The sequence below is a fragment of the Hylobates moloch genome, unplaced genomic scaffold (assembly GCF_009828535.3).
Source record: "Hylobates moloch isolate HMO894 unplaced genomic scaffold, HMol_V3 SCAFFOLD_18, whole genome shotgun sequence".
Taxonomy (NCBI): domain Eukaryota; kingdom Metazoa; phylum Chordata; class Mammalia; order Primates; family Hylobatidae; genus Hylobates; species Hylobates moloch.
In genome coordinates, this window is record NW_026652293.1 from 74049852 (window position 1) to 74073281 (window position 23430).

A 23430-nucleotide genomic window follows, 5' to 3' on the forward strand; every position below is an offset into this window, starting at 1 on the left:
CACTCAGAAGGGCTTGGTCACTGTGTCTCCAAATCAAAGGAAAATAAAAGATGGCTAAGGACATGGTTTGGGAATGAGATAATAAGATATAATTGGACAATTTTTTAAACCACCAATAACCTCCAAAATTAAAACCCTTTAGAAATTGGTAACTTATGAAGTCACAAAGACAACATGCACAAATATCATAGATTCAACTACAAGTCAATTAACATAGGAGAAAATTTAAGTCTGTTTTCCTTTTTATTTTATAAATGTATTTTATTTTACACTTGCTTAATCCACCTTAGACCTAGCACATCCTAGGGTTTTATATACTGATCAAATTGCTCTGCTAGAGATACTTAAGTTCAATAGAAGTTTCCTTTCAAACTTATCCATTTTTAAGAAATGGGAGTCTGTTTTTTTAAATTTTATACATGTTTATTTTCATTATAAATTTATTTAAATCACTTTGGACCCAGCATGTCCTTAGGTTTTACCCATTCGTCAAACTGCTCTGCTGTGAGATAGCCAAGTTTGATAGCAGTTTCCTTTAAGGTTGATCCATTTTTGTGTGCTGTCTTAGCAATCTTTGCTGCCTTGTCATACCCTGAAGAAAAAATAAAAAGATGACATACGGGTTAGTAGTGATATTTGGTTTCCTAAAGCAAAAGGTAACATAATTGCTTGATATTGATGCTATATGGGCCTCTTATGACATTTTTTGTTTTTAAAAATAGTTAACAGTGATTATCTTAACAATCATTTTTTACATAGAACATTTACTTTTCTTAAGAAATAAACACTTGAACATACCTCACTTTCTCCAACAGATTTGTTCCTAAGTTGAAATTTTCCACTAACTTAGATATTTTGAAGGGGAAAAAAGTAGAAATTATAGCACCAAGACATAAAAATATACATCTGGGTATATTTTTCAAACAACATGTTTATCTAGAAACAATTATATTTCTAAAGAAACATTAACAAGCTAAATGCTCCAGTCCAGCAGAAAATACAGCACTGCACGTCTGGCAACTGTGGTGAGTGGCTCTGAGAGGGGAGAAGTCCTCGCAGCGAGGCAGGGGCAGGCAGGGCCTGGGGAGAGGTGCCTCCAGAGCTGCTTCCAATGGCTCTTCTCTATGTGGCTCTCCACTGCAATGGCTTCTATACCCTGGCCTCCTCCCAGACGTTACAGGGACACAAATGGGGAGTCTGGGCAGAAATACGGACTGCACAAAAGATCACAGGCATAGTGTTTACTTCAGAGTTATTTGCTTTTCAAATTAATCAAAGTGGGGGCAGGGCAGTTCTGCAAGCTGTCTTGTCTTAACATACATATATATATAACACATATATAAATATATATATAACATATGTAAATATATATATAACATATATATAAATATATATATAACATATATATAAAAATATATATATAAAGTCAAGAAGAAAAAGCAGGAATGAAAATGAAACCAATGAGGGAGAAAAAACAACAAAAAACAAAACAAGATCAGAGAAATATGGCCAAAAGGAAGAAGCTTGCTGAGGCAGTATACATCATCAACAGGATGGCATGTGTCAATATGCAATTATTAATCAGCTATAAAAGAAAGCATGGGCATAGTTACTTTTATTACTTAACTGAATTTGTGAATGCTAAATATGTTGAAAAGGGCATTTACTGATCTGAAAGGGCATTTATTGATGCCATTTACTGAAAAGGGCATCTTTCTTAAAGCAGAAATGCTTTGAGAAAGAATTCGCATGTTAAACTCTTGAGATCAAAATATATCCAGTACTTTTATCTTAATAATGGCTTTAAAGTCTAAGCATTTCAGTTGTCAAGTCCAACAGGACATTATTAGCAACCAGCCTGGTACCTAATGAGAATATAGGGAACCCATGATTCGAAGGGTTGTAAGGTTCACACCAAGTCAACTAGTGAGGTGGTGTTGACCCATCTCATTCTCATATGGCCTCTAACAATTCTTTTTATGTCACAGTAAGTTGATTCCAATAAAGATTTACCAAACTTTAGGAGACATCTCTAATTTAAAAGTTTTGGCAACATATTCTGAAGTAAAGATCTGATGAAAACTGCTCACACAAGCCTCTGGGCTCCCTTTTGTGTTTTTCCAGATGTAGTTGATGTACCATAATTTTAAATGGATCAACCATTATTACCAATCTCAATGCCATACCAAAAAACTGATATCATACTGGGCTCAGAGCTACCTAAAAGAGTCAAGTGAGCTCTAATTTTAAAAAACTGAAATTAGGCCGGGCGCGGTGGCTCAAGCCTGTAATCCCCACAATTTGGGAGGCCAAGGCGGGTGGATCATGAGGTCAAGAGATCAAGACCATCCTAGCCAACATAGTGAAACCTCATCTCTTCTAAAAAGTACAAAAATTAGCTGGGCGTGGTGGCACACACCTGTAGTCCCAGCTACTTGGGAGGCTGAGGCAGGAGAATCGCTTGAACCTGGAAGGCGGAGGTTGCAGTGAGCCGAGATCACGCCACTGCACTCCAGCCTGGGAAACAGAGCAAGACTGTCTCCAAAAAAAAAAAAAAAAAAAAATGAAATTATAGCTTGATGTGAAACTAGGAATATAAAATTTGCCTTGAAAGTTCAAGATTATAGAAGAAGCAGTAGCCATATTATGCCAAATACATGAACCATAACTTGTTCTATAATAGAAAGTCAGAAAATATATTAACCTCTGCTTAGCAGAAAGGAAGAATGAGTAAAAGGCTTTTAACACGTCATAATATAATGCAACATAATGCCTCAAAATCTACAAAAGTGAAAACAGTTCATTTAATGGGGATCTCTATGGTCAGTCTACTACCCAAACCTGTATGTTTGATTCTACATAATGAAATATTTACAGTTCCGAAAAAGACTTACAATACAATAGCATGGTTTTAGACAAAATATTTGCATTTTCCTTCCTCCCTTTCACTATAAGCAATGAATACATAAACTTTTTATTTTAATTGTAACTTTCCATTTCTGAATTGAATAAAACAACAAAATTAAAGCATTGTAGAGATCTAGGGAAGGTAGAAAAATGAGTTCATTCAATGTTGCTAATCAGCAGTGCCACCTAGTGACATTACGCACTGAAAGTCTTTTTTTTTTTTTTTTTTTTTTGAGACGGAGTCTTTCTCTGTCCCCCATGCTGGAGTGCAGTGGCGCGCGATCTCGGCTCACTGCAAGCTCCACCTCCCGGGTTCACGTCATTCTCCTGCCTCAGCCTCCCCAGTAGCTGGGACTACAGGCGCCCGCCAACACGCCTGGCTAATTTTTTGTATTTTTAGTAGAGACGGGGTTTCACCGTGTTAGCCAGGATGGTCTCGATCTCCTGACCTCGTGATCCGCCCGCCTCAGCCTCCCAAAGTGCTGGGATTACAGGCTTGAGCCACCGCGCCCGGCCCCTGAAGGTCTTACAAATAACCTTCCCCAATGGTCTGCATAGAGTATTTGGCATCTGAATTCCATTAAAATTAAAATAAGTTTGAACTACTACTTCTCTATACATTTCAAATAAAATGAGGCATGATAGATCAAGTTTTGAAAGAACTATGACACCATACAAGTTCTATAGTATCTTTCCACACAATTTCAAATATTTTGAGATTTTACTAATACTATATTCAAAAGAAATTTGCTGTTCTCCAACACTGATCCACTTGTCTCTTAAAAATGTTTTAGCTTTTTAATTTTGCATTCAAAGTGATATTACTATTCCTTAAACACTCACCTATATGAGGATTGAGCGCTGTCACCAACATTAGAGACTCATTCATCAGCTTGTTGATCCTTTCTGTATTGGCCTGGATTCCCACCACGCAGTTTTCTGTAAAGGAAACTGAAGCATCCCCCAGCAGCCTGGCTGAGTGTAACACATTTTTAATCTTTGAGTGAGGGAGACAGAGAGAGAGAGAGAGAGAGAGCGAGAGAGCAAGTGAGAGAGAGAGAGAGAGACATTACTAAGGCAACATGTTTTTTGTCCAATAACATATTATTTTCTGGTTGATAGTAAATATACAATTCAATAAACATAGAACTCCTGCAAATTTTAAGGCACTATAACCAAGGAAACAAATGTGAAAGAAAGCACGAACATATGAAGGCACAGAAATCTAAAAAAGGTGAAAAAGACATAAATACAAATGACTAAAACACAAAATAGCCCATAGCAAGTATTTAAAACAGAGGTGTGAAGTGTTAGAGACTATAGAGAAAGAGAAATTAACTCCAGTTGTTGGAACTGGTGAAATCCTATTTTATGGAGAGGACTTGGCCAGAGAAGGAAAAATAATCTTCCACGCAGAAGGAAGAGGAGCAAAGATGCAGAGGTTCGAAAGTTCAACATGAGTGTGAGGCAATTAGTAAAGTTAGGGCAAAATCTAATGATCACCAAATTTCTAGATTTTCTATGCCTTAACAAATACTCCAGTCACTGTAAAATAACTTTTCATATAATATTAAAAACAGTATAAAATCAATTAGTTTGTTTTGGCTTTTTTTTTTTTGGCAACATTTCTAATATTTATGAAGATATATCCACATCCTAATATCCTCTGGTCTAAAACTCCACAGTCTGAAAACGAGACTTCCAACAATGGACTCTAAGACACATAATCTAAGTTTTAATTTGCTACTAATGACCTTGTAATAGGGCAAATATTGATTATCTTTATTTTATATTAAAAATAAAATTTTAAAAAGATTAACAAGGCATTTATCGTTATGCACCTATAAATGCTGGGTATCTGGTGTTAACTGTTTTGAATCTGACCTGAGAGCAAAATTTTAACAGTCTGAATTCTGCTCTGGCCTGTGTTTTTATTTACCACTAGAACACACATTCCACGATGGCAAGAAATCTGTCTTGTTCATTGCTCTATCTCTATTATGCATCCAGTACAGTGCCTGATAGAAAATGGTACTCAATAAATATTTAGTGAATATATTAAATATACTCAATATTTGTCATTTGCATATTCTTATCAAATTAAAATTAGAATTTACAACAGATTCCAAGAGAAAGTAAGCCCCTACTATACTTTAGCTATAACACTTTGCCCAAATGAAGGACTCTAAATTATGGCAACAGGTCCACTATCTGAAGCTGAGGAAACTGATGAGAAATGACGCAATGCGTCTAACAATCTTCGTAAAGATGAAAGAAAAAGAACAGTTCGGGTGGACACAATGTTTTCAAGTATGTGGAAAGGTAAAGCCAAACAATGAAAGAAAGTCTGACAGGGGGGCAGAAAGAGAACTGGTGAAAAAATGTTCAAGAAAGCAGGGATGAAGAATGTTTCAAGGAGGGACAGTCAACACCAACTATTAGTAAGGGAAGAACTAACTGTGCAATGCCAGCTGGACTGAGGTAGTCACCAATGACTGGGAGAATAATTCAAGCACGGAGGGGGCCATGCTGGGCTGTGGTGACTACAGCATAAATGAAAGTGAGTATGTGTTATCCTTTCAAGAAGACTGAATTTGAAGTAGAAAGCAGCAGCATGAGAAGGAGACAGGCTTGTAGGGAGGCGTTTTATTTTTCTTAAACTGGGGCTATTATAAAAACATCAAATTCCTTAGGTTAAAAGTCAACTAATTTCTATTATCTAGGGTTATTCTGGTAACTTAATAAATGCTTGACTTCCAACTGCTACTTATGTCACCCAAATACCCAATGTGGAATCACTAGAAGTCTTTATGAAATACAAAACCAAGATAATAAGCCTTTGGTCAAAAAACATTAAAAATCAGATTTAAAGCTTACCATCATTGGCTTGAAAACATTCAACTCAAAATGTCCATTGCTGCCTCCGACAGTGACAGCAACATGGTTCCCCATGACTTGGGCTGCAACCATGGTCATTGCTTCACACTGAGTAGGGTTCACCTTGCCTTCAAGAAAACCACCAATGACAGAGTAAGACTAGAATTTATGCAAATAATCAGGAGAATAAAGAAATCTAATTTCATTAAATAGAGTAAGATATACAACAAAGCAAGGCCCAACCATCGGTGTAATTTAATGAAACAAACCAACCAAGGAAGGCGGGATGGGTAGCCACAAACTGAATCATTCAAAGGCTAATGAGTAGCCACAACTACACATTAAATATAGTTCTCCGCCTTCATGATTTTCATTCATTCTATACATATTTATGGAGCCAGGCACTCAATATACAACAGTGAATAAGAAGGATGCAGGCCCTGCCCTTGCAGAACTTGGAGGCTAGGGAGAAAGAGCTGGCAATTATAAGGGGTAAATACAGAGAAGTGCATGCTGCTATCAGAACACTTATAAAAGTGACCCTTCACTAACACTTGGGAGGCTTCCTAGGGGAAGGTGATGCTAAGCTAAAATTTTCCTATCTATCACATGAGTCTCTGGAACCCCACTACCCTGCTCATACTCCTTGGACAAGCTCCAAGTTTGAATCAAACAACCCAGATTCCTCTGACCAGTACAAGTTAACAAACTGGAAAGATTATTGGGTGGATTATTTCCTTTATCTGTGACTCCCCATTTCTCTTTCTTTCGGCAATCACTCTGGATTTGCAATCAACTAAACCCTTATGTCATTTTTCAACATGAAGTACTTTAAAACAAAATTTCATCTCTTCTTATTCTATAGATCCATAATTTTTATAAAAATCTAGAGTCAGGCCTTTCTTTCTCACTATTAAAAGTTATATTGTCAGTTTTAGCTCAAGCTACAATGGCCTTTATGGATCTCAGTTCTGTCATCCATAGTATTGCTACCTCAACTCTGTTAACTGCTAATATGATTAGCATGTATTCTCTTCCTTCACCCTCAGACACCAGTAAAGTGTTGAAGGGCAGAGCCCTTCAGCTCGTTACCAATATATTCTTCTAGACTGAAGTCACTTCATTAGTCACTTCTGAAATGTCACTGTTCACCCAGCTACATTCATCTGCCAGCATTGCCCAGGCTTCTCCACTGGAATCAATGACTATCATGTGAATCTATCAAATGACTTGCTGAAATCCAGACATACACTGTTGTGTCACTTGCTATATCTAACAGGCACATAACGCAATGCAAAAAATGAAATAAGTGAAGTTTGGTATGACTTCTTTTTATTCAACCCATGCTGATCACTTTAACAGCCTGTTCTACATTTTCTAATGTGGGATTCAAAATACTTGCTGCTAAGTAAGATTCTTTTTTCCTATCTTGTTAGGTGATGTGCCCAGAAGTCCTGATCAGAGGACCACAGACATGCTGAAACAGTGTGCCTTGCGTATCCAGCTTTGGGATAACTTTAAACAAAGAGACATGTTCCATAGCTAAAAACGCCTAGGACCTAGTCAAGTTCTAGCTCCAACATTTACTAGCTATGTGATTACCTGGCATGATACTGCTTCCTGGTTCATTTTCAGGCAAGATCAATTCTCCCAGACCTGACCGAGGACCAGAACCCAAAAATCGAATATCATTTGCTATCTTCATCAGACTGCAGGCAGTAGTGTTCATGGCTCCACTGAGCTCAACCAGAGCATCATGAGCAGCCAGAGCTTCAAATTTATTTGGAGCAGTGACAAAAGGCAAGCCTAAAGAAAAGAAAAAATATCCTATATGGGTGAACAAGTTGAATTAAACATTTTTCTACTATTATCAAGTTAAACAGAAAGTTCCAATATATGAAAAAATAAAAATTTTACTTCAGAAAAAAATGTTTACTTAAGACTCAAATTTTGTCCACATTTTTAAAAGAAGTCCTAAAGGAGCAGAAAGAATCTGGTATTACATTTTTGAAGTTTTTTCAGAAAGGGTCTCACTCTGTTGCCCAGGCTGGAGTGCAGTGTGGCTCAATCACAGCTCACTGTAGCCTCAACCTCCATGGCTCAGGCAATCCTCCCACCTCAGCCTCCAGAGTAGCTAAGACTACAGGTGCACACCACCACGCCCAGCTAATTCTTGAATTTTTAGTAGAGATGGGGTTTCGCCATGTTGCCCAGGCTGGTCTCAAACTCCTAGGCTCAAGTGATCCACCCACCTTGGTCTCCCGAAGTGCTGGAATTACAGGTGTGTAATTCCACTGTGCTTAGCCAGGCACTACATTTAAAAGATGAAATAACAAGTACAATAAATGTACCGAAAGAAAAAACACAATCCCACCGTAGATACACGTATATGATGCCTGACTATGCTTGAGTAACAAGTAGAGGGGAATTCATTCTCGTTTATTCCACACTCCTTTCCTAATACTTTTTTTTTTTTTTTTTTTTTTGAGACAGAGTCTTGCTCTGTTAGCCAGGCTGGAGGGCAGTGGTACGATCTTGGCTCATTGCAACCTCCTCCTCCAGGGTTCAAGCGATTCTCCTGCCTCACCCTCCCGAGTAGCTGGGGTTACAGGCGCCCGCCACCATGCCTGGCTAATTTTTTTAAATTTTTACTAGAGACAGGGTTTCACCATGTTGGCCAGGCTGGTCTCGAACTCCTGACCTCAAGTGATCTGCCCACCTTGGCCTCCCAAAGTGCCAGGATTACAGGTGTGAGCCACCATGTCCAGCCCCTAATACAATTTTTTAAAGTTTCTTTGTCCACTTTACTGTGCTTCATCCTCTCCCCTAGCCAGAAGCCCACAAGATCCCCTGTAAAAACAGGGTGCTAAAATGAGTTAGATGTTCTCAGTTAAAAACCCCCATGTTAAAAATTTTATAAATCTACATTTGCCAAACCCTAAAAGTAGAGTTCTCTTCTATTAAAATATGGTTTAAAGACATATCAGCTGGTATCATGTGCAGTGTATAATTATCTCTACCCTAACCGTCTGGTAACATCTACATCTTAATAAGAGTTTTCTGAAGATGACAACTTGGCCCTAATAATAGTTATCATTATCTAAAGTATAGTACTCTCTCTACTAAAGGAAAGACACAGTTCAAAAAGGTCAATAATTCAAAGAATTATCACAGCGTGACATAGGAAAAAAAGAAATTAAGTCTGTCTACAACATATTTACTATTCAAATAACTTACTCAACACTCAGTTTTTTCTGCCTATTTTGAAAACTGCTATTCAAAACTTTAAAGGGAAAATAATTGAAAACTAACTAGTAAACAAAGCTAACACTGGTAGATTTTAATGGCATGCTGTATAAACTCCTATATGGAACATTTTTTAAAAGGCAAATAATTAACATTATAACTTCAGAAACAGACTCAAAACACATGTTTGATGGAAAAATATCATTTCTAACTTTAAATTCACAAGAATTCAAGACAGGAACACTCAGAAAATATACAGACCACATATAATGAGAAATGAAAATGAGAAATAATTCACGTGATCACTAACCTGTAAGTGCAGCCACTTTTGCAGCAACCTTTTCTGCAAAGCCAATTCTAGTATTTAAACCTGTACCAACAGCAGTGCCTCCAGCTGCGAGCTCATAGATTCTTGGCATGGCAGCTTTTATTCTTGTCATTGCATATTTTACTTGTTGAACATAACCACTAAATTCCTGAAAAGAAAAGAAAATTAAGGTAAGAATAAGTAATTCCTAATAGCTTACAAGTGACTCTAACTGCATTAAATAGAAATTTTTAAAAATACCTTTCAGAATACTAAATTACAAGCTAATCAAGTTTTATTTATACTACTTCAAATCTTATGATGAGCAAAGTATAGGGAAGGATGAGGGTTTATAGAACCATAAGGTACGACAATGCCACTGATAACATGCAGCCTATTTATTATAATCTAGTCTTTTAATAGGAAGCAAAGAAAAACAGCACAGGAAATACACTTTAAAAAGAACAACTTTACTACACTTAATTATTGGTTTACTTGCAGTCTACTAAAGAAACTGAAGTGATTTCTTACTTTTTGGGATGTCTCAGACAACTTGGTATAAGAAAAAATAGTAACTCATCTCCCCCCAAAAAATGCAAACATAGAAATATTCTCCATACAATTTCAGTGTATAAACGTTACAGGAAATATGAAGACATTCTACAGAGACTCGGGAAGCTAATGACTCACTGAATAGCACAGGAAGGTAACAGTTTGCATTCAGGGACCTTCCAAAAAGAACAGGAGGTAACAATAGAGTCAGATCATAGCATCAGTGTGCCAATGTCAACCCTGGTTCCAAATTTTGACATGCCTTAATTAAGGCAACCACAGAATTTATGTTTTGAACACAGAAAGGGCTCTATTAATAGTTATGCAGAAACAAAAGGCATAAACTGGGAGTTAACTGGGCAAGCCAAGATACATGGTTACACTAAATCTATCCTTTTTTCCTGCCTGAAAACACTAAAAAACTGTAAGTGATAGGATGCCATACTGTTCTAAAGAAAACATTTCAAAAGATATAACTCATTATAGGTAGACCTGATGCATCTGATATAACTTCACTCATATACAGTCATGCACCACATAATGATGTTTCAGCCAATGAAAGATCACTTAAACAGTGGGACCCTAAGATTATAAAACTGTATTTTTACTGTACCTTTTCTACATTTAGATATGTTTAGATACACAAATACTTACTATTGTGTTACGATTGCCTACTGTATCCAATGCAGTAACATGCTGCACAGATTTGTAGCCTAGGAGGAAAGGGCTATGCCATATAGCCTAGGTGTATAGAAGGCTATACCATCTAGGTTTGTGTGAGTATACTTTGTGATGTTCACACAACTATGAAATTGCCTAAGGATGCATTTTTCAGAACACATCCCCATTGTTAAGCAACACATGACTGTGTGTATACACACACACAAACACACTACATAGATTCACTTATAAAATACACTTTGACAGGGAACAATACACGAACTCAAAAGACAAGCCCAATAAAAGCAACTATAAATGCTTCTGATAAAGTCAAACAGAAAAATAAAATTTTCTGTCTTAACAGGAAGAATGATGATTTTACACAGGAGGCTGAGTCATGGCCCAAATGGTATTTAGTATTGTGGTTTTCAACACCAAAAAAAGGTTAAAATTAGAAACTTGAGGAACATTCAAAAGTTTCAAAACACACATACTGTTCCTCCTTAGAAATTATACATGGTCCTAAGTACTAATGATGCAAAGAGAAATGAGACATAGCCTTAAGAAGCAACTCAATCCAGTGAGTTCAATTTAGTCCCATCATTTGTTTTTCAATTACTCATTTCGAGTTTTCCTCATTCCTTCCATAAGGAGATTAAGCTACCCCAATTGGAGCGTGAGTTTACTAAGACGAAAGTCATTCCCTGTATTTCCTTACATTTCCTTCACAATGTATACTATTAGATAGTCCTTAAGGCATTGATAAAGAAACATGAAAATACTTTCTAATATCTTGGAGAAGAGAGTAGTATCTCCTTCACATGCGGCCAGAGCCATCTTAAAAAGATCTACCTTATTTAATCACTTTAAGATTAAATCTTAAATAACCTACTAATTTAGGTAAGAAAGACAAAAGAAAAACCACGATGATACTGACGGAGATGACAGCGATGACGGTGGTGATGATGGTAGCTAACATTAACGGGTACTTACTGTGTGCCAGGCATGCTTCTAAGCACTCTACATAAAACAATTTATTAGAGTTTCACAACTATCCTATGAAAGAGAAATTATTTTCCTCATTTTGTAGCTCAGAAAACTGAGGCACAGAAAGGCTAAATGATTTTCCTATGGTCCCATAGCTTGTACACGGCAAAGCTAAGTTTTGAACCCGAGCAGTCTGACTGAATCTGACTTATAGCCAGTACACTCTGCTTTTCTTCTAAGTGGATGTCAATAAAAATTACTGATTGGTTGAACAGAATAACCTCTGTCACTGAAGTTGACGGTTACAAATTTGGCTTTTTAAGCCAGTCAGATTTCAAGCACGACACACTGGCCATTTGTACTAAGCTCTAAATTGAATAAAATTAGTCAAACTCCTATACCTGCCCAAGAGTAAGTGGAACAGCATCCTGAGTATGAGTACGTCCAATCTTGATGATCTGCGCAAACTCTTTGGATTTTGCATCAAGAGCATCATGTAACTTCTGTAGTCCTGGTAACAGTACTTCATGAACTTCTATTGCAGCAGCAATGTGCATTGCTGTGGGAAAAGTATCATTTGAGCTCTGTTGGAAATTTTTCAAAAGAAATATAAAATGTTAAATCAGAGGCAACAAAAACAAACTTCTGAATTAAACTTCTCAATTAAAAAACTCTCCAACTAACTACTCAAAACCCAGCTCAGTTACATTTATGTGTGGCATGTCATAGGTAAGTTATTATAGAATCAAATAAGCAGCATCCTGGTTTCTAACGCATACTCAGAATTGTATTACACACATTAAGTATACTGAATGTATTATGTATTATATAGAATACGTATTATATCTGCTGCTAATAAATGACAGCAAAATACAGAGAAGTATAGTTAACAACTACACTTGAAGACAGCAGTAATATCTTCGATGTAGTTGAATATCTTATTAGATCAAATTACATCAATTATTGAATTATATATTCAAAATCTTATAACTGAATATCTTACAATTATACAGTGCATACAGTCTTTCATAAATAGCTCTTTATTAAGTTTAGAAAAATTCTGTGAGGTAGATTACCACTTTAAAAATAGGAAAGCCAAGCCCTCAAAGAGACTGTATAAATGCCAAAATATTTAGCAACTGGCAAACCTGAGACCTGACCAGGTAGTATAAACTCAGTGCTCTTTCCTCAACTGTTGACCCTGTACTTTTAAAACATAATATCAAGCTGGGTGCAGTGGCTCATGCCTATAACCTCAGCACTTTGGGAGGCTAAGGCAGGAGGATCAATTGAGGCCAGGAGTTTAAGACCAGCCTGGGCAACACAGAGCAATACCCTGTCTCTAAAATAATTTTAAAAGTTAGCCAGGCATGGCGGTGTATGCCTGTGGTCCCAGTTGCTCAGGAAGCTAAGGCATGAGGATTCCTGGAGCTCAGCATTTCGAGGCTGCAGTGAGCTATGCTCACTCTACTGCACTCCAGCCTGGGTGACAGAGTGAAGCACCATCTCTAAACACACACACACACACACACACACACACACACACACGCGCGCGTGCACGCGCACGCGTACACACACAGATATATATAAAAGTATACTGTCATTTAAAAAGATACATTATTTATATATTTTGACGTTTACTATGCAAAATATAAAGTACTTACAAAAGAAGTAGGATGAATGGTATATAAACACTTATGTACCTGTCACCTGAATTAAAATAGTTTACATAATTATCAACATGTAGCCAATCACGTTACATCTACAACTCTACCTTTCTGAGGCACAATTCACACTTCAGTATATAGAAAACATAAATTCATAAAGGCAAGTATTAGATTGGGAAAATCCCTTATACAATGAACGTATATGAAAAAAACTTCTTCCTTACTACTTAAAAATATATTAAATTATACCTAGCACCCAGATCTCAGTTTCTAAATATCATTTTCCAATAAAAATTCTCCAACAGTTCCTTGAAAAATGGCTGTTTCTAGGGCTGGGGCAGAAACAATACAAGACAATGAGCTTGGAGCATCTTAAAGTACCAGAAAGTCAGAACACACTTAAGAACTTAAGTAAAAGGATGGTGGCATGCCTAAAAGGACACAGGAGCCAAATGCATTGAGTTCCCAGAGCTGAAAGAATTTAAGCAACAATATAAACAAAAGTATGGGATTATAACCTGAAGAATAAAATAAATAACCATGAATCCATACTGATATACACAAATAACTGAATAAATAAATAAATGGGACAGAGAGAACAAATCTTCCTTGCAGAAAAATTCAACTAACAAATGTAGAACGAATAAAGAAAACTGAAAATCACTATTAAAACACCACGGAAGTAATTGCTGTAGACAAGATTCCCTGACGAATGCTAAAAATAGTGGGAAAAAGTTTAAGGAAAAAGAAGATGTTTGCGTAGCCTCAAGGTAGCACTATTAATTATTACAGTGATTTTAATGTAAGCCCAAAAACTTTTTGATACTCCTCCCTCTAGAAACTGAAATACAGTGCCTGGAATGCAGGCAGGGTTTAGGGACCTATTTCTAATGAAAGAGTATAGAAGAGGAAAAATTATAATTTTACCATGGAGAAACCTGGCAAGCACCAGCTTAACCAAGAGATTAAGGTTAACATCACCAGTAAAAGTCATGTTGCTATCATGAACCCCTGATATGATGCAATCAGAAGGGCCCTTTATTTCTGTGACAGTTTTCTCAAAAATTCAAAAGTCTCAGTCTAATGAGAAAACATCAGACACACCAGAATTGAGGGACAGTCTACAAAATACCTGACCACTGCTTTCAAAGTGTCAAGGTCACTACTATGTGAAATGCTAACCCCTAGGGTAATAGTATTAGGAGACGGGGCCTTTGCAAGGTGATTAGTTCATAGGGCAAAGCTCTCATGAACGGAATTAGTGCCCTTATGAAGAGATCTCAGAGGGCTCCCTTGTCCCTTTCACCATGTGAAGACACAGAAAAGATGGCCATCTACAAACCAAAAAGTGGGCCCCCACCAAGCCAATGAATTGGCCAGTGGCCTGACCTTAGACTTCTAGCTGCCAGAACTGTGACAAATTAACTTCTATTGTTTATAAGCCACTCAGTCTATTGTATTTTGTTACTGCAGCCCCAAAGGACTGAGACAATTGCAAAAGACCAAGAAACTGTCACAGATTGGAAGAAACTAAGGGGACATGTGACTAAATGTAATGTATAGCATTGATTGGATCCTGAAAAAGAACTTGAGTGGAAAAACTGAGGAAAGCCTCAATTTTTTTTTTAAGTCTGTTGTTTAGCTAACAGTACTGTATCTATGTTAATTTCTTAGTTTTCATAAATGTATCATGGTTACGTAAGATGTTAACATTAAGGGAAGCTAAGTGAAGGGATATAGAAACTATTTGAACTATCTTTGCAATTCTCTTATAAATCTAAAATTATTTCAAAATAGTTTTAAACAATAAAAAATACATATACTAAATTCGAGTGTCCTAAAAGTAATTTTTATAAGGATTGAAACATAAAGCCAAGATTCCTTAAAGAAATAAGAACCATAAGAAGGCTTATCCATTAAATAATGAACTCTTCTTGTCAAAAAGTGAATGCTTGTTTTACAAGGAAAATCTCAGGTATGCTTTTCAATTTATAATTAAAAAAAAGCAAAGCTCACATACTGACCTGGCTTTTATTAACATGATCATTGGGATGCACAGGTATCTTGCTGCCAAGTTCACCTCCTAACATTTCAATTGCTCTATTGCTAATGACTTCATTTACATTCATATTTGTCTGAGTTCCTGATCCAGTCTGCCATACCACGAGAGGAAAATGATCATTTAATTTACCTTCAGCTACCTGCAGAAAAAATGTTAAAAATGAGTATTTTAAAAAAGGAAATAATATTCATTTCACTATTTTAATCAACCATAATTAAGTTCCATTTATAAAACTATTTTAAATACGTTCATTGTTTTCATATGCTAAATGACCTGCTGATTATGCCACAGAGTTTGAATACAGTTGACCCACATATCTAAGCTTCTGAAGCATCACTTGCTCCAACCACAGATACTTTAAAAAGTGAAATATTATCTATAGTGAATGGTATGACAATTCACTGGTTTCAAATAAAAAGGGAATCAAAACTATCTTTCTTATTTTTCTCTAACTGCCTCCTCTAATATAGGGCCACCTGTTAGGGCTGGCAAATACGTTTAGTCTTTAGATATATTTGTTGCTGGTGCTCAGCAGGAATATCCAACAACGTTATTGCCAGAGTCAGCATGATAATGAGCTAGTGACTTGAAAATGTGAGTTCACTAATAGCTACTTCATTGCACAGATGTCCAATGAGCAGTAATCACCAAATGTAGAAATAAACACTGCCCAGATTTGCCCCTATTTTTGTTGTATTTTTATACTTTCAGCTTATGTGTTAGTTTTTGGATGGTATGCTTTGTAAAATGTGGGTGGTTAACAATCTTCTGGAATGATTTTAGCTTAAAAAATCAGAATGCGCTTGAGAAATTTATTACCTTGAACAACTGGTCCACTTTAAAATAAAACTTTTTTTCTAGTTATATAAAAATATGTGATTAGTGCAGAAAATTTTGAGAACTGAGAAAAGTAAAACAGTCACTATAGTTCTACTGCTCAGTAATTATGACTATTAGCATGTTGGCATCCCCAGTCTCTATCTCATGCAATGAGGGGTGTGTGTGTGTGTGTGTGTGTGTGTGTGTGTGTGTATGAGAAACACACATTTTCTGTTCATTTTTTCCTAAACAAAATTAGGATCGTAAAATACATATATTTTTGCTAACTTTCCTCCCTATTTCTCATAGGCTAGGCTTTGTTCATGCCAATCTTCAAAAAAGGAATTTTCTATAATTTACCATATAAATATAAAGTATATAAGTAGCTATTATAGTTACGCAATTGTCTAATTTGTTTTCATTATTATAAATAGTGCTGTAATTAACAATACTATATATACAGTTGTTACCTCTGACCGCTTCTTTAAGACAATGTTATTAGCACATTAGTAAAATTACATTCTCAATATGCATTATCAAATAATCAACTGGTTTTAAAAAGATTTATATATAAAATAAAAAATCAAGTAAAGTTCAAACAGTATCTTTTCAAAAAATTTTCTTAAAACTATACAAATTAAGGAAAGTCAAAAGGCTTAAAAACAAAAGGCATAAAATCATCCAGAAATTTTGTCACAGTGTAACATTTTAAGCACCATATTAATATCATCACTAAAAATCATGCTACCACCCTCCCCTGAAATTCATTAATTCAAGAATTCACAGTTCGCCTTTCCTTCTGCCAGAGCATATCATCATCCAGAGTACGGCATGGGTCTGATGTTATTAAGTAAACACACTTATCACCTCCTACCTCATCTGCTGCCTTCATTATTGCATTAGCAATCTTTGGATCAAGACCATAATCCTGGTTTACTTCAGCCGCCGCTCGCTTCAAGATGCCAAAAGCTTTAATAACTGGGGTCTAAAATTAATCAGAAAAATATTTCAAATTTGCAATTTTATTTAAGCATGGAAATTTATTATTTTGGCAGATGCAAAAGCTATACATAAAACAATAACAATAAAACGGTAACACTATAGCTCTAAAATGTTTAGGTTATAAAGATTACAGACAGGAATTCATGAACCAAGAATCAACATTATCATGGATCTATTTGTTTAAGGAACCAAATAAAAACAAATACATTGACTCTTCATATATATGTATGTCTCCCACATACATATACATATACACACATATTCACACGTATACAATCCTATGCACAAATACACACAATAAATTATATGTGTTTATTTCAGATACTATAAATAAAAACAAATAGTAGTCAACCTTTTCACCAGCAAGAGCTATTATTTTCTCTTACTGGATCCCACATTACATTATAATTGTTTCCTTCCCCTCTTAAAAAAATAAATAAATAAGGGATATATTTAACTGCCAATCAGTATGAGACTACCAGTTACTGACTGGGTTATCATTTCACCCCAAGGCCAAAAAGCAATCTATTCTACTTAGCTAGTAAAGCCTTAATACTCAGTAACTCCCTGGACATTTCTCTCAGAAGAATTATTTTTTTAAACCCAAGATTCTCCAGACCTAAAGGTGACAGCTTCCAATATATATAAAACCCCGTTAGTGCAGATCTTTTCATTGTCTATCCCAAATCACCTCACCACGCTTGAAAAAGATAAACTGAAATGAAAACCTAGTTTTTGTAAGACAAATGAATTGTGAGTTCTTGTCAAAATTAATAATACAGATTGCTGTATAGATCCCACACCAGGTTTGAATGGGGAAAGAGCAGAAGGGAGAAAGGGAAGAAAGGAACAGAATGATGAATATATAAGAGAGAACCTGTTATCTCTGGAATCAAAGTAGAAAAAACAAAGAAAAGTAAGAAATAAGACACATTGAAAACATAAACTTTGACCACAGTAAGTATAAGCTGAGGGGCAAATAGAAAAGGAAAACCAGAAAATTTTAAATTTCAATTTTAAGTAACTAAAATTAAAACATTAGAAATGTTTTACTCAAACAAAATGGCGACAGATGGCACATAGGATTAGAAACTTAAAAACTTTAAACATGAAGACAAATGGGAATTTAAATCTCCACAGTAACAAACACTGCAGTTGTGGGCTGAACCACTACCAAGGGCAAAGGTGAATGCCAATCAACGCTGGCCATCTGAATGGAGTGAATGACCCCCAGTGTTTATGGACCATAAAAATAAAAAAGGGTCATTCACAGCAGAAAGAGGTTCAACGAACACCATAAAATGGCAAAATGTATCACTAGAGAGAAAAGACAGGTCACTTTATTCTTAATTTATTCACATTAGATGTTCATAATCTTTTTTAGCTTTGTTTTCCTCTGGACCTCAAGTAAAAAGGGTTGAGTTTAATCATACTACTCAGTTTAGAGTACATACAGACTGTTTTACATGTAATAAAGTTCAGGAAGTATGACAAAATCGAGACCCCAGGTGTCTGCCTTTCACAGGTGTGCAATCTCAATGGCTGTGCTGTCTCTGGAGCAGCAGCAGCAGGAACCATGCACCACCAGAACCACAAAACATGCTGGTGACACAGATCAATGAAAACGGCAGCCATGCTCACTCCCACCAACACTGGCTGGGGCTGACCTCCTCCTTAGCCTCTGGAGTTGAATAATATGAGATTATTTTAGGATTGGTCACTACCCTTTTTCACCCAACCACGTAGTCAAACTATGTTTACCTCACCGCCAAGAAGGCTGTAGATGGCAATGACAAAGATATTCTTATCAAAGATTCAGCTGCCTGTTGTAAAGTTCTATATACCTGTCACGAGGCAGTCTGAAGGCTTAGGAATGACTTAACATTATTGAAAATAAAAGCATATTTATAAGATAAGTGTTAAACAATATCTCACCGGATGAAGCCTGGCTACTTCTAGGCTTACTAGCCTATCCTGCATTGACTATTTTTCATACTCCGGTTGGGCTCCCGTAGAATATGTTATGCATTTCTCAATTCTTTTCACACTTTAACATCTCTGAAATCAAGATGTATCTTGTATTCAATGGTAAGTCACAACCTTAATTAGTAGCATTTTTCTTTCTTAGTGGTGCCTATTGGTGCATCTTCTAATTGATAGCATCTTAAATTTAATTGAATGTGGTAGAAAGTTTTCTCATCATTTAATCATTCATATGGAATTGAATAAATACTTATATATTATCTATTATATGTCAGACATGGTTAAGAGTAATACTTTGATGTGTTTGTGTACTATACACTTTATAGGAAACTGAAACCAAACTACAAAGTGTAATTTTTTAAAATCTCAGTTTTAAATTAGTGGGGGAAAAAAATGAATATTGAAATAAAAATGTTTACAAACTGTAAAATCGTAGTAAAAATCTGTAAATACCCAGCAAGAATGAAAAGACAATCATTTAGTTCTGTCAAATAAAAATCCAAAATAACTATTCACAATAGCAAAGACATGAAATCAACCCAAACGTCCATCAATAAAGGATAAAGTTGTACATATCCACCATGGAACACTATGCAGCCATAAAAAAGAATGAGATCATGTCCTTTGCAGAGATATGGATGGAGCTAGAAGCTGTGACCCTCAGCAAACGAACAGAGGAACAGAAAACCAAACCCGCATGTTCTCACTTGTAAGTCGGAGCTGAACAATGAGAACACATGGACACAAGGAGGGGAACAAAGCACACAGGGGCCTGTGGGGGGAGGGGGAGCAGCAGAATAAATAGCTAATGTGGGGTTTTAATATCTAGGTGATGGGTTGAGAGGTGCAGCAAACCACCACGGCACACATTTACCTATGCGACAAACCTGCATATCCTGCATGTGTATCCCGGAACTTAAAATTAAATTATTATTATTATTTTTTTGAGACGGAGTCTCACTCTGTCGCCAGGCTGGAGTGCAGTGGTGCGATCTCAGCTCACTGCAACCTCTGCCTCCCGGGTTCAAGCCATTCTCCTGTCTCAGCCTCCCGAGTAACTGGGACTACAGGTGCGCGCCACCGTGCCCGGCTAATTTTTGTATTTTTAGTAGAGACAGAGTTTCACCATGTTGGCCAGGATGGTCTTGATCTCTTGACCTCGTGATCTGCCCACCTCAGCCTCCCCAAGTGCTGGGATTACAGGCATAAGCCACCATGCCCGGCCTTAAATTTTTAAAAAATCCAAAATATTCAAAGCGATGGCTCAAAATAATAGCATGCTAAAACTTCAAAAAGTTCTTTAACATTTTAGTGAAAGAGAACCTCTTATTACTCATGAAGCCATCTTTTCTAATAACTTTACATTTTAACTCTGAAAAATATTTATTTATAAAGTGACTCATGAATACAGCCTACTTCATCCAAAATAAGCCAACATTTCCACAAATGCCACTTACTGGCATGCGTTCTGTCACACCTCCAATCTTAAAGTTCATCGTAGATCTCACGGTCTGGGCGCCATAATACTTATCATTTGGCACCTTTAGTTCACCAAAGGTATCATATTCTATCCGGAAGGAATTTTGGCTTGCCTAAAGACAAGAATACAACACTGTTACAAGTTGAAAAGAAACCCAGGATCAAAAGTAATTGCATCTTATCAGCTGTTAAAGAGAAAGAACCCTGAATAAGTATCACAAAGACAAAAAAATACTATTTGGATTCTCATTCTCTTCCTCACTTTCAGGTCTTTTCTTGAGAGCTCTTTGTCACACAAACTTATTAACGCAGGAGTTAAAGACAGATTGTAGAACTAATATACTAGGCTAGTGATAAACATAAAGACTTTGAAATACAAATAGTAATCTTTTCCATTTCAAGAGTATGCTTATTATTGGTCAAGATTTGGCCAATTCAATGTACTTAGTTTAATGCTTATTTTACTGGGAACTTTTGAAAATGGTCTAAGAACGATTATTTGAAATTTATAAACATTATTTATATATAAACATTACTCATACATATTACATATGTATATTCATTTATATAAAAAATGTATAAACATTATTCATATATATAAACACTATTTATATATATGTCATCATGCTACCAAGTCAGTATCACAGCTGGTCTGCCTGTTAAATATTCTCATTCTCAATGCACTTTTTAATGCATTTTTAATAAACAATGATCACACGAATTACTCATGTGTGATTTATTTGCTTATTTAACTGCTTTACTTATTTAATCTCCCCTAAAGACAAGAATAAAACACTGTCTGTAAAACCCTATCCCCATAGAGACGGTCTATTTACAGGGCCTGATAAGTGGAAGGCACTCAATAAACAGTATCTTTCTATTGAATGAATTTGTATGTGTTCTTTTAAATAAAAGGTACCTTAGGGCATCAAGGGTTATGTGAAATTCTCAACATTAGCAACAGGAAGAACTTTTAACAAAACCAACAGAGATTTTGGACCTGAGAATGGTTAGAGGGCAAAAAATACCCGAACTAGAAAAAACAAAAACTACCTCCATCTGATTTTAGCTAACATTACAATTCTAAGAGCAAAGTAGTGCTATTTTTTGACATTTGCATCAACAGGATAGATTTAGAAGTTCTCCAGTCTGCGTCCCTTTACAAAACACTAAATAAATAAATAAATTTAAAAATATGTAAAGGTTTTAAAATGCCCTAAAATTAGTCGAGCAGGGAGTTCGAGGAATACAAAATATCTCTGATTCTGTAGTATAGTGGTATATCGTAGGTATAGTGATCCAATCAAATTATCTTCACGTTTATAGTCCAGAAAAAGTACTGGCCCTTTGAAATACCCTAGATGGAGCATTTATTTAATGAGCACTCACTACATGGTATTTTCACATGTGCAGTTTTGCTGAGTAGCTGTATTTCAACTTTGCATACGGAAACCGAGGCACAAAGACAACTTGCCCAAAGTCTCAAAGGAGAAGCAGAGTAAGATTTGAAATCACATCTCTTAGATTGCAAACCTCATGCTACACCAGAGTGCAGAACTGTAACTCTTCAACTATCATTTCTCAAACGTTTCCTAACAATATACATATGTATTTAAAGCTTTTTAAAAGCCTGCATTCCTAAGGGTGACACTCTAAAGAGCAAAAGGACTTACGTAAGCATGTCATAACCTGAACTTGGATCTTTAAGTTCTTAGCTGTCTTTCTGAATAAAAAGTACTGATTCAGCTCCTAGCCAATCTGCTCAAACATGCTTCAGAATACTATGCCCGCAGTATTCGGAACTGAAGAGTTTTACAAAAGTTATGGGGGAAACCATAGTCAGCCTAACAAACTGAACATGCAATTTCAAAAGAAGTAAAATCTTCGAAGAACCTTCTACCCCACCTGGAGGGCCTGAAAGCAGTGCAGTGCCCCTTGGCGACACAAACCACCGTTCAGAAACCACTAGATGCGCAGACGGCCAGTGTCCGGCCAGGAAGGCCCAGCTAAGGGGCAGGACGGTGCAGGAGCTGCCCCTCTCCCAGCACCCTCCGCCCACGCTGCCACTGTCCTTGAGGGCAGCGCTCCAGGGCTGTGGGCCTGCGCGCCAGCAGCAGCGAAGTTACCCCAAAACGCCCCGGCCTCGGCCCGCCATGGACGGCTCTGAGGAGGCGCCGGGAGCGGGCCCAGTAGTACCCTCTCTGCCAGCCGCCGTCCCTCCCCAAGCGCTCTCCAGGGCTGCGGCGCCATCCCTGCGCTGGAAGAGGCGTCCCGAGGCCGGGAGGCCCGCCATGCCGGCGCGGGCGCTGAGCCCAGAGTCTGGCGCGGCCCGGACGCCCGGGGAATCTCTCCCGCCAAGCCGCGGGAGCCCGGGCCGGCAGGCAGGTGGGATGAAGGTCACCGCGGGGAGGCCGGGGGATGGCGGCCTGCGCTCACCATTCGAGCCGCGTTCGGGGGCCAAAACGACGGCACAGCCGCGCCACCCAAGCCGGGAGCCGAAGCTAAGGCTGAGGCTGGAGCCCGCACGAGGCGGTGCGAGCGCGCGAGGAGCCGGAGTGCTCGGTACATGATGCTGAGGCAGCCTGGGTAAAAATTCTGGGCGGCTGTGGCCACGCCTCCACGCCAGCTGTCAGAAGCCGTTCCGCCTACCGGCCTCCGCTCTTATCCAATCAACAGCCTCAAACCAACAGGTGGGGCGGGACCAATAGTGAATGACCAGTAAAGAATGAGGGGGGCGGGTTAACTTTCTAGTAGTAGTGTGGGGTGTAAGGCCCTCGGATTCATGGGAAACTAGAAAGAAGGGAATTATGGGAAAGGAGGCTCCGGTTATTCTCGGAGCCGGTCTGATTTTTACGTGTGGCTGTTAGAAGGCGGGAGTATTA

General features: G+C 37.3%; 1 protein-coding gene across 1 annotated transcript; it reads right to left on the minus strand.

The window, feature by feature from the left end:
- Positions 1-401: 401 nt before the first annotated feature.
- On the minus strand, positions 402-23149 carry FH (fumarate hydratase). The gene is made up of 10 exons (XM_032137449.2): positions 22985-23149; positions 20527-20661; positions 16959-17069; positions 15228-15404; positions 11938-12120; positions 9341-9506; positions 7387-7590; positions 5785-5912; positions 3751-3904; positions 402-592 (listed from the first exon to the last, which is right to left on the minus strand). The coding sequence occupies exons 1-10, from the start codon at positions 23114-23116 to the stop codon at positions 450-452; spliced, it is 1533 nt and encodes a 510-aa protein (XP_031993340.1). The 5' UTR covers positions 23117-23149; the 3' UTR covers positions 402-449.
- Between the last annotated feature and the right edge of the window lie 281 nt (positions 23150-23430).

What these genes read in the sequence shown, in the direction of transcription:
- FH (XM_032137449.2), bottom strand. Translation starts at nt 23,116, where the DNA reads ATGTACCGAGCACTCCGGCTCCTCGCGCGCTCGCACCGCCTCGTGCGG. An exon ending in TTCCACTTACTCTTGGGCAG is followed by an intron (nt 9,507 to 11,937) that starts GTATAGGAGTTT and finishes TTTTCTTTTCAG; the next exon opens with GAATTTAGTGGTTATGTTCA. An exon ending in AGGAAGCAGTATCATGCCAG is followed by an intron (nt 5,913 to 7,386) that starts GTAATCACATAG and finishes GTTTTCTTGAAG; the next exon opens with GCAAGGTGAACCCTACTCAG.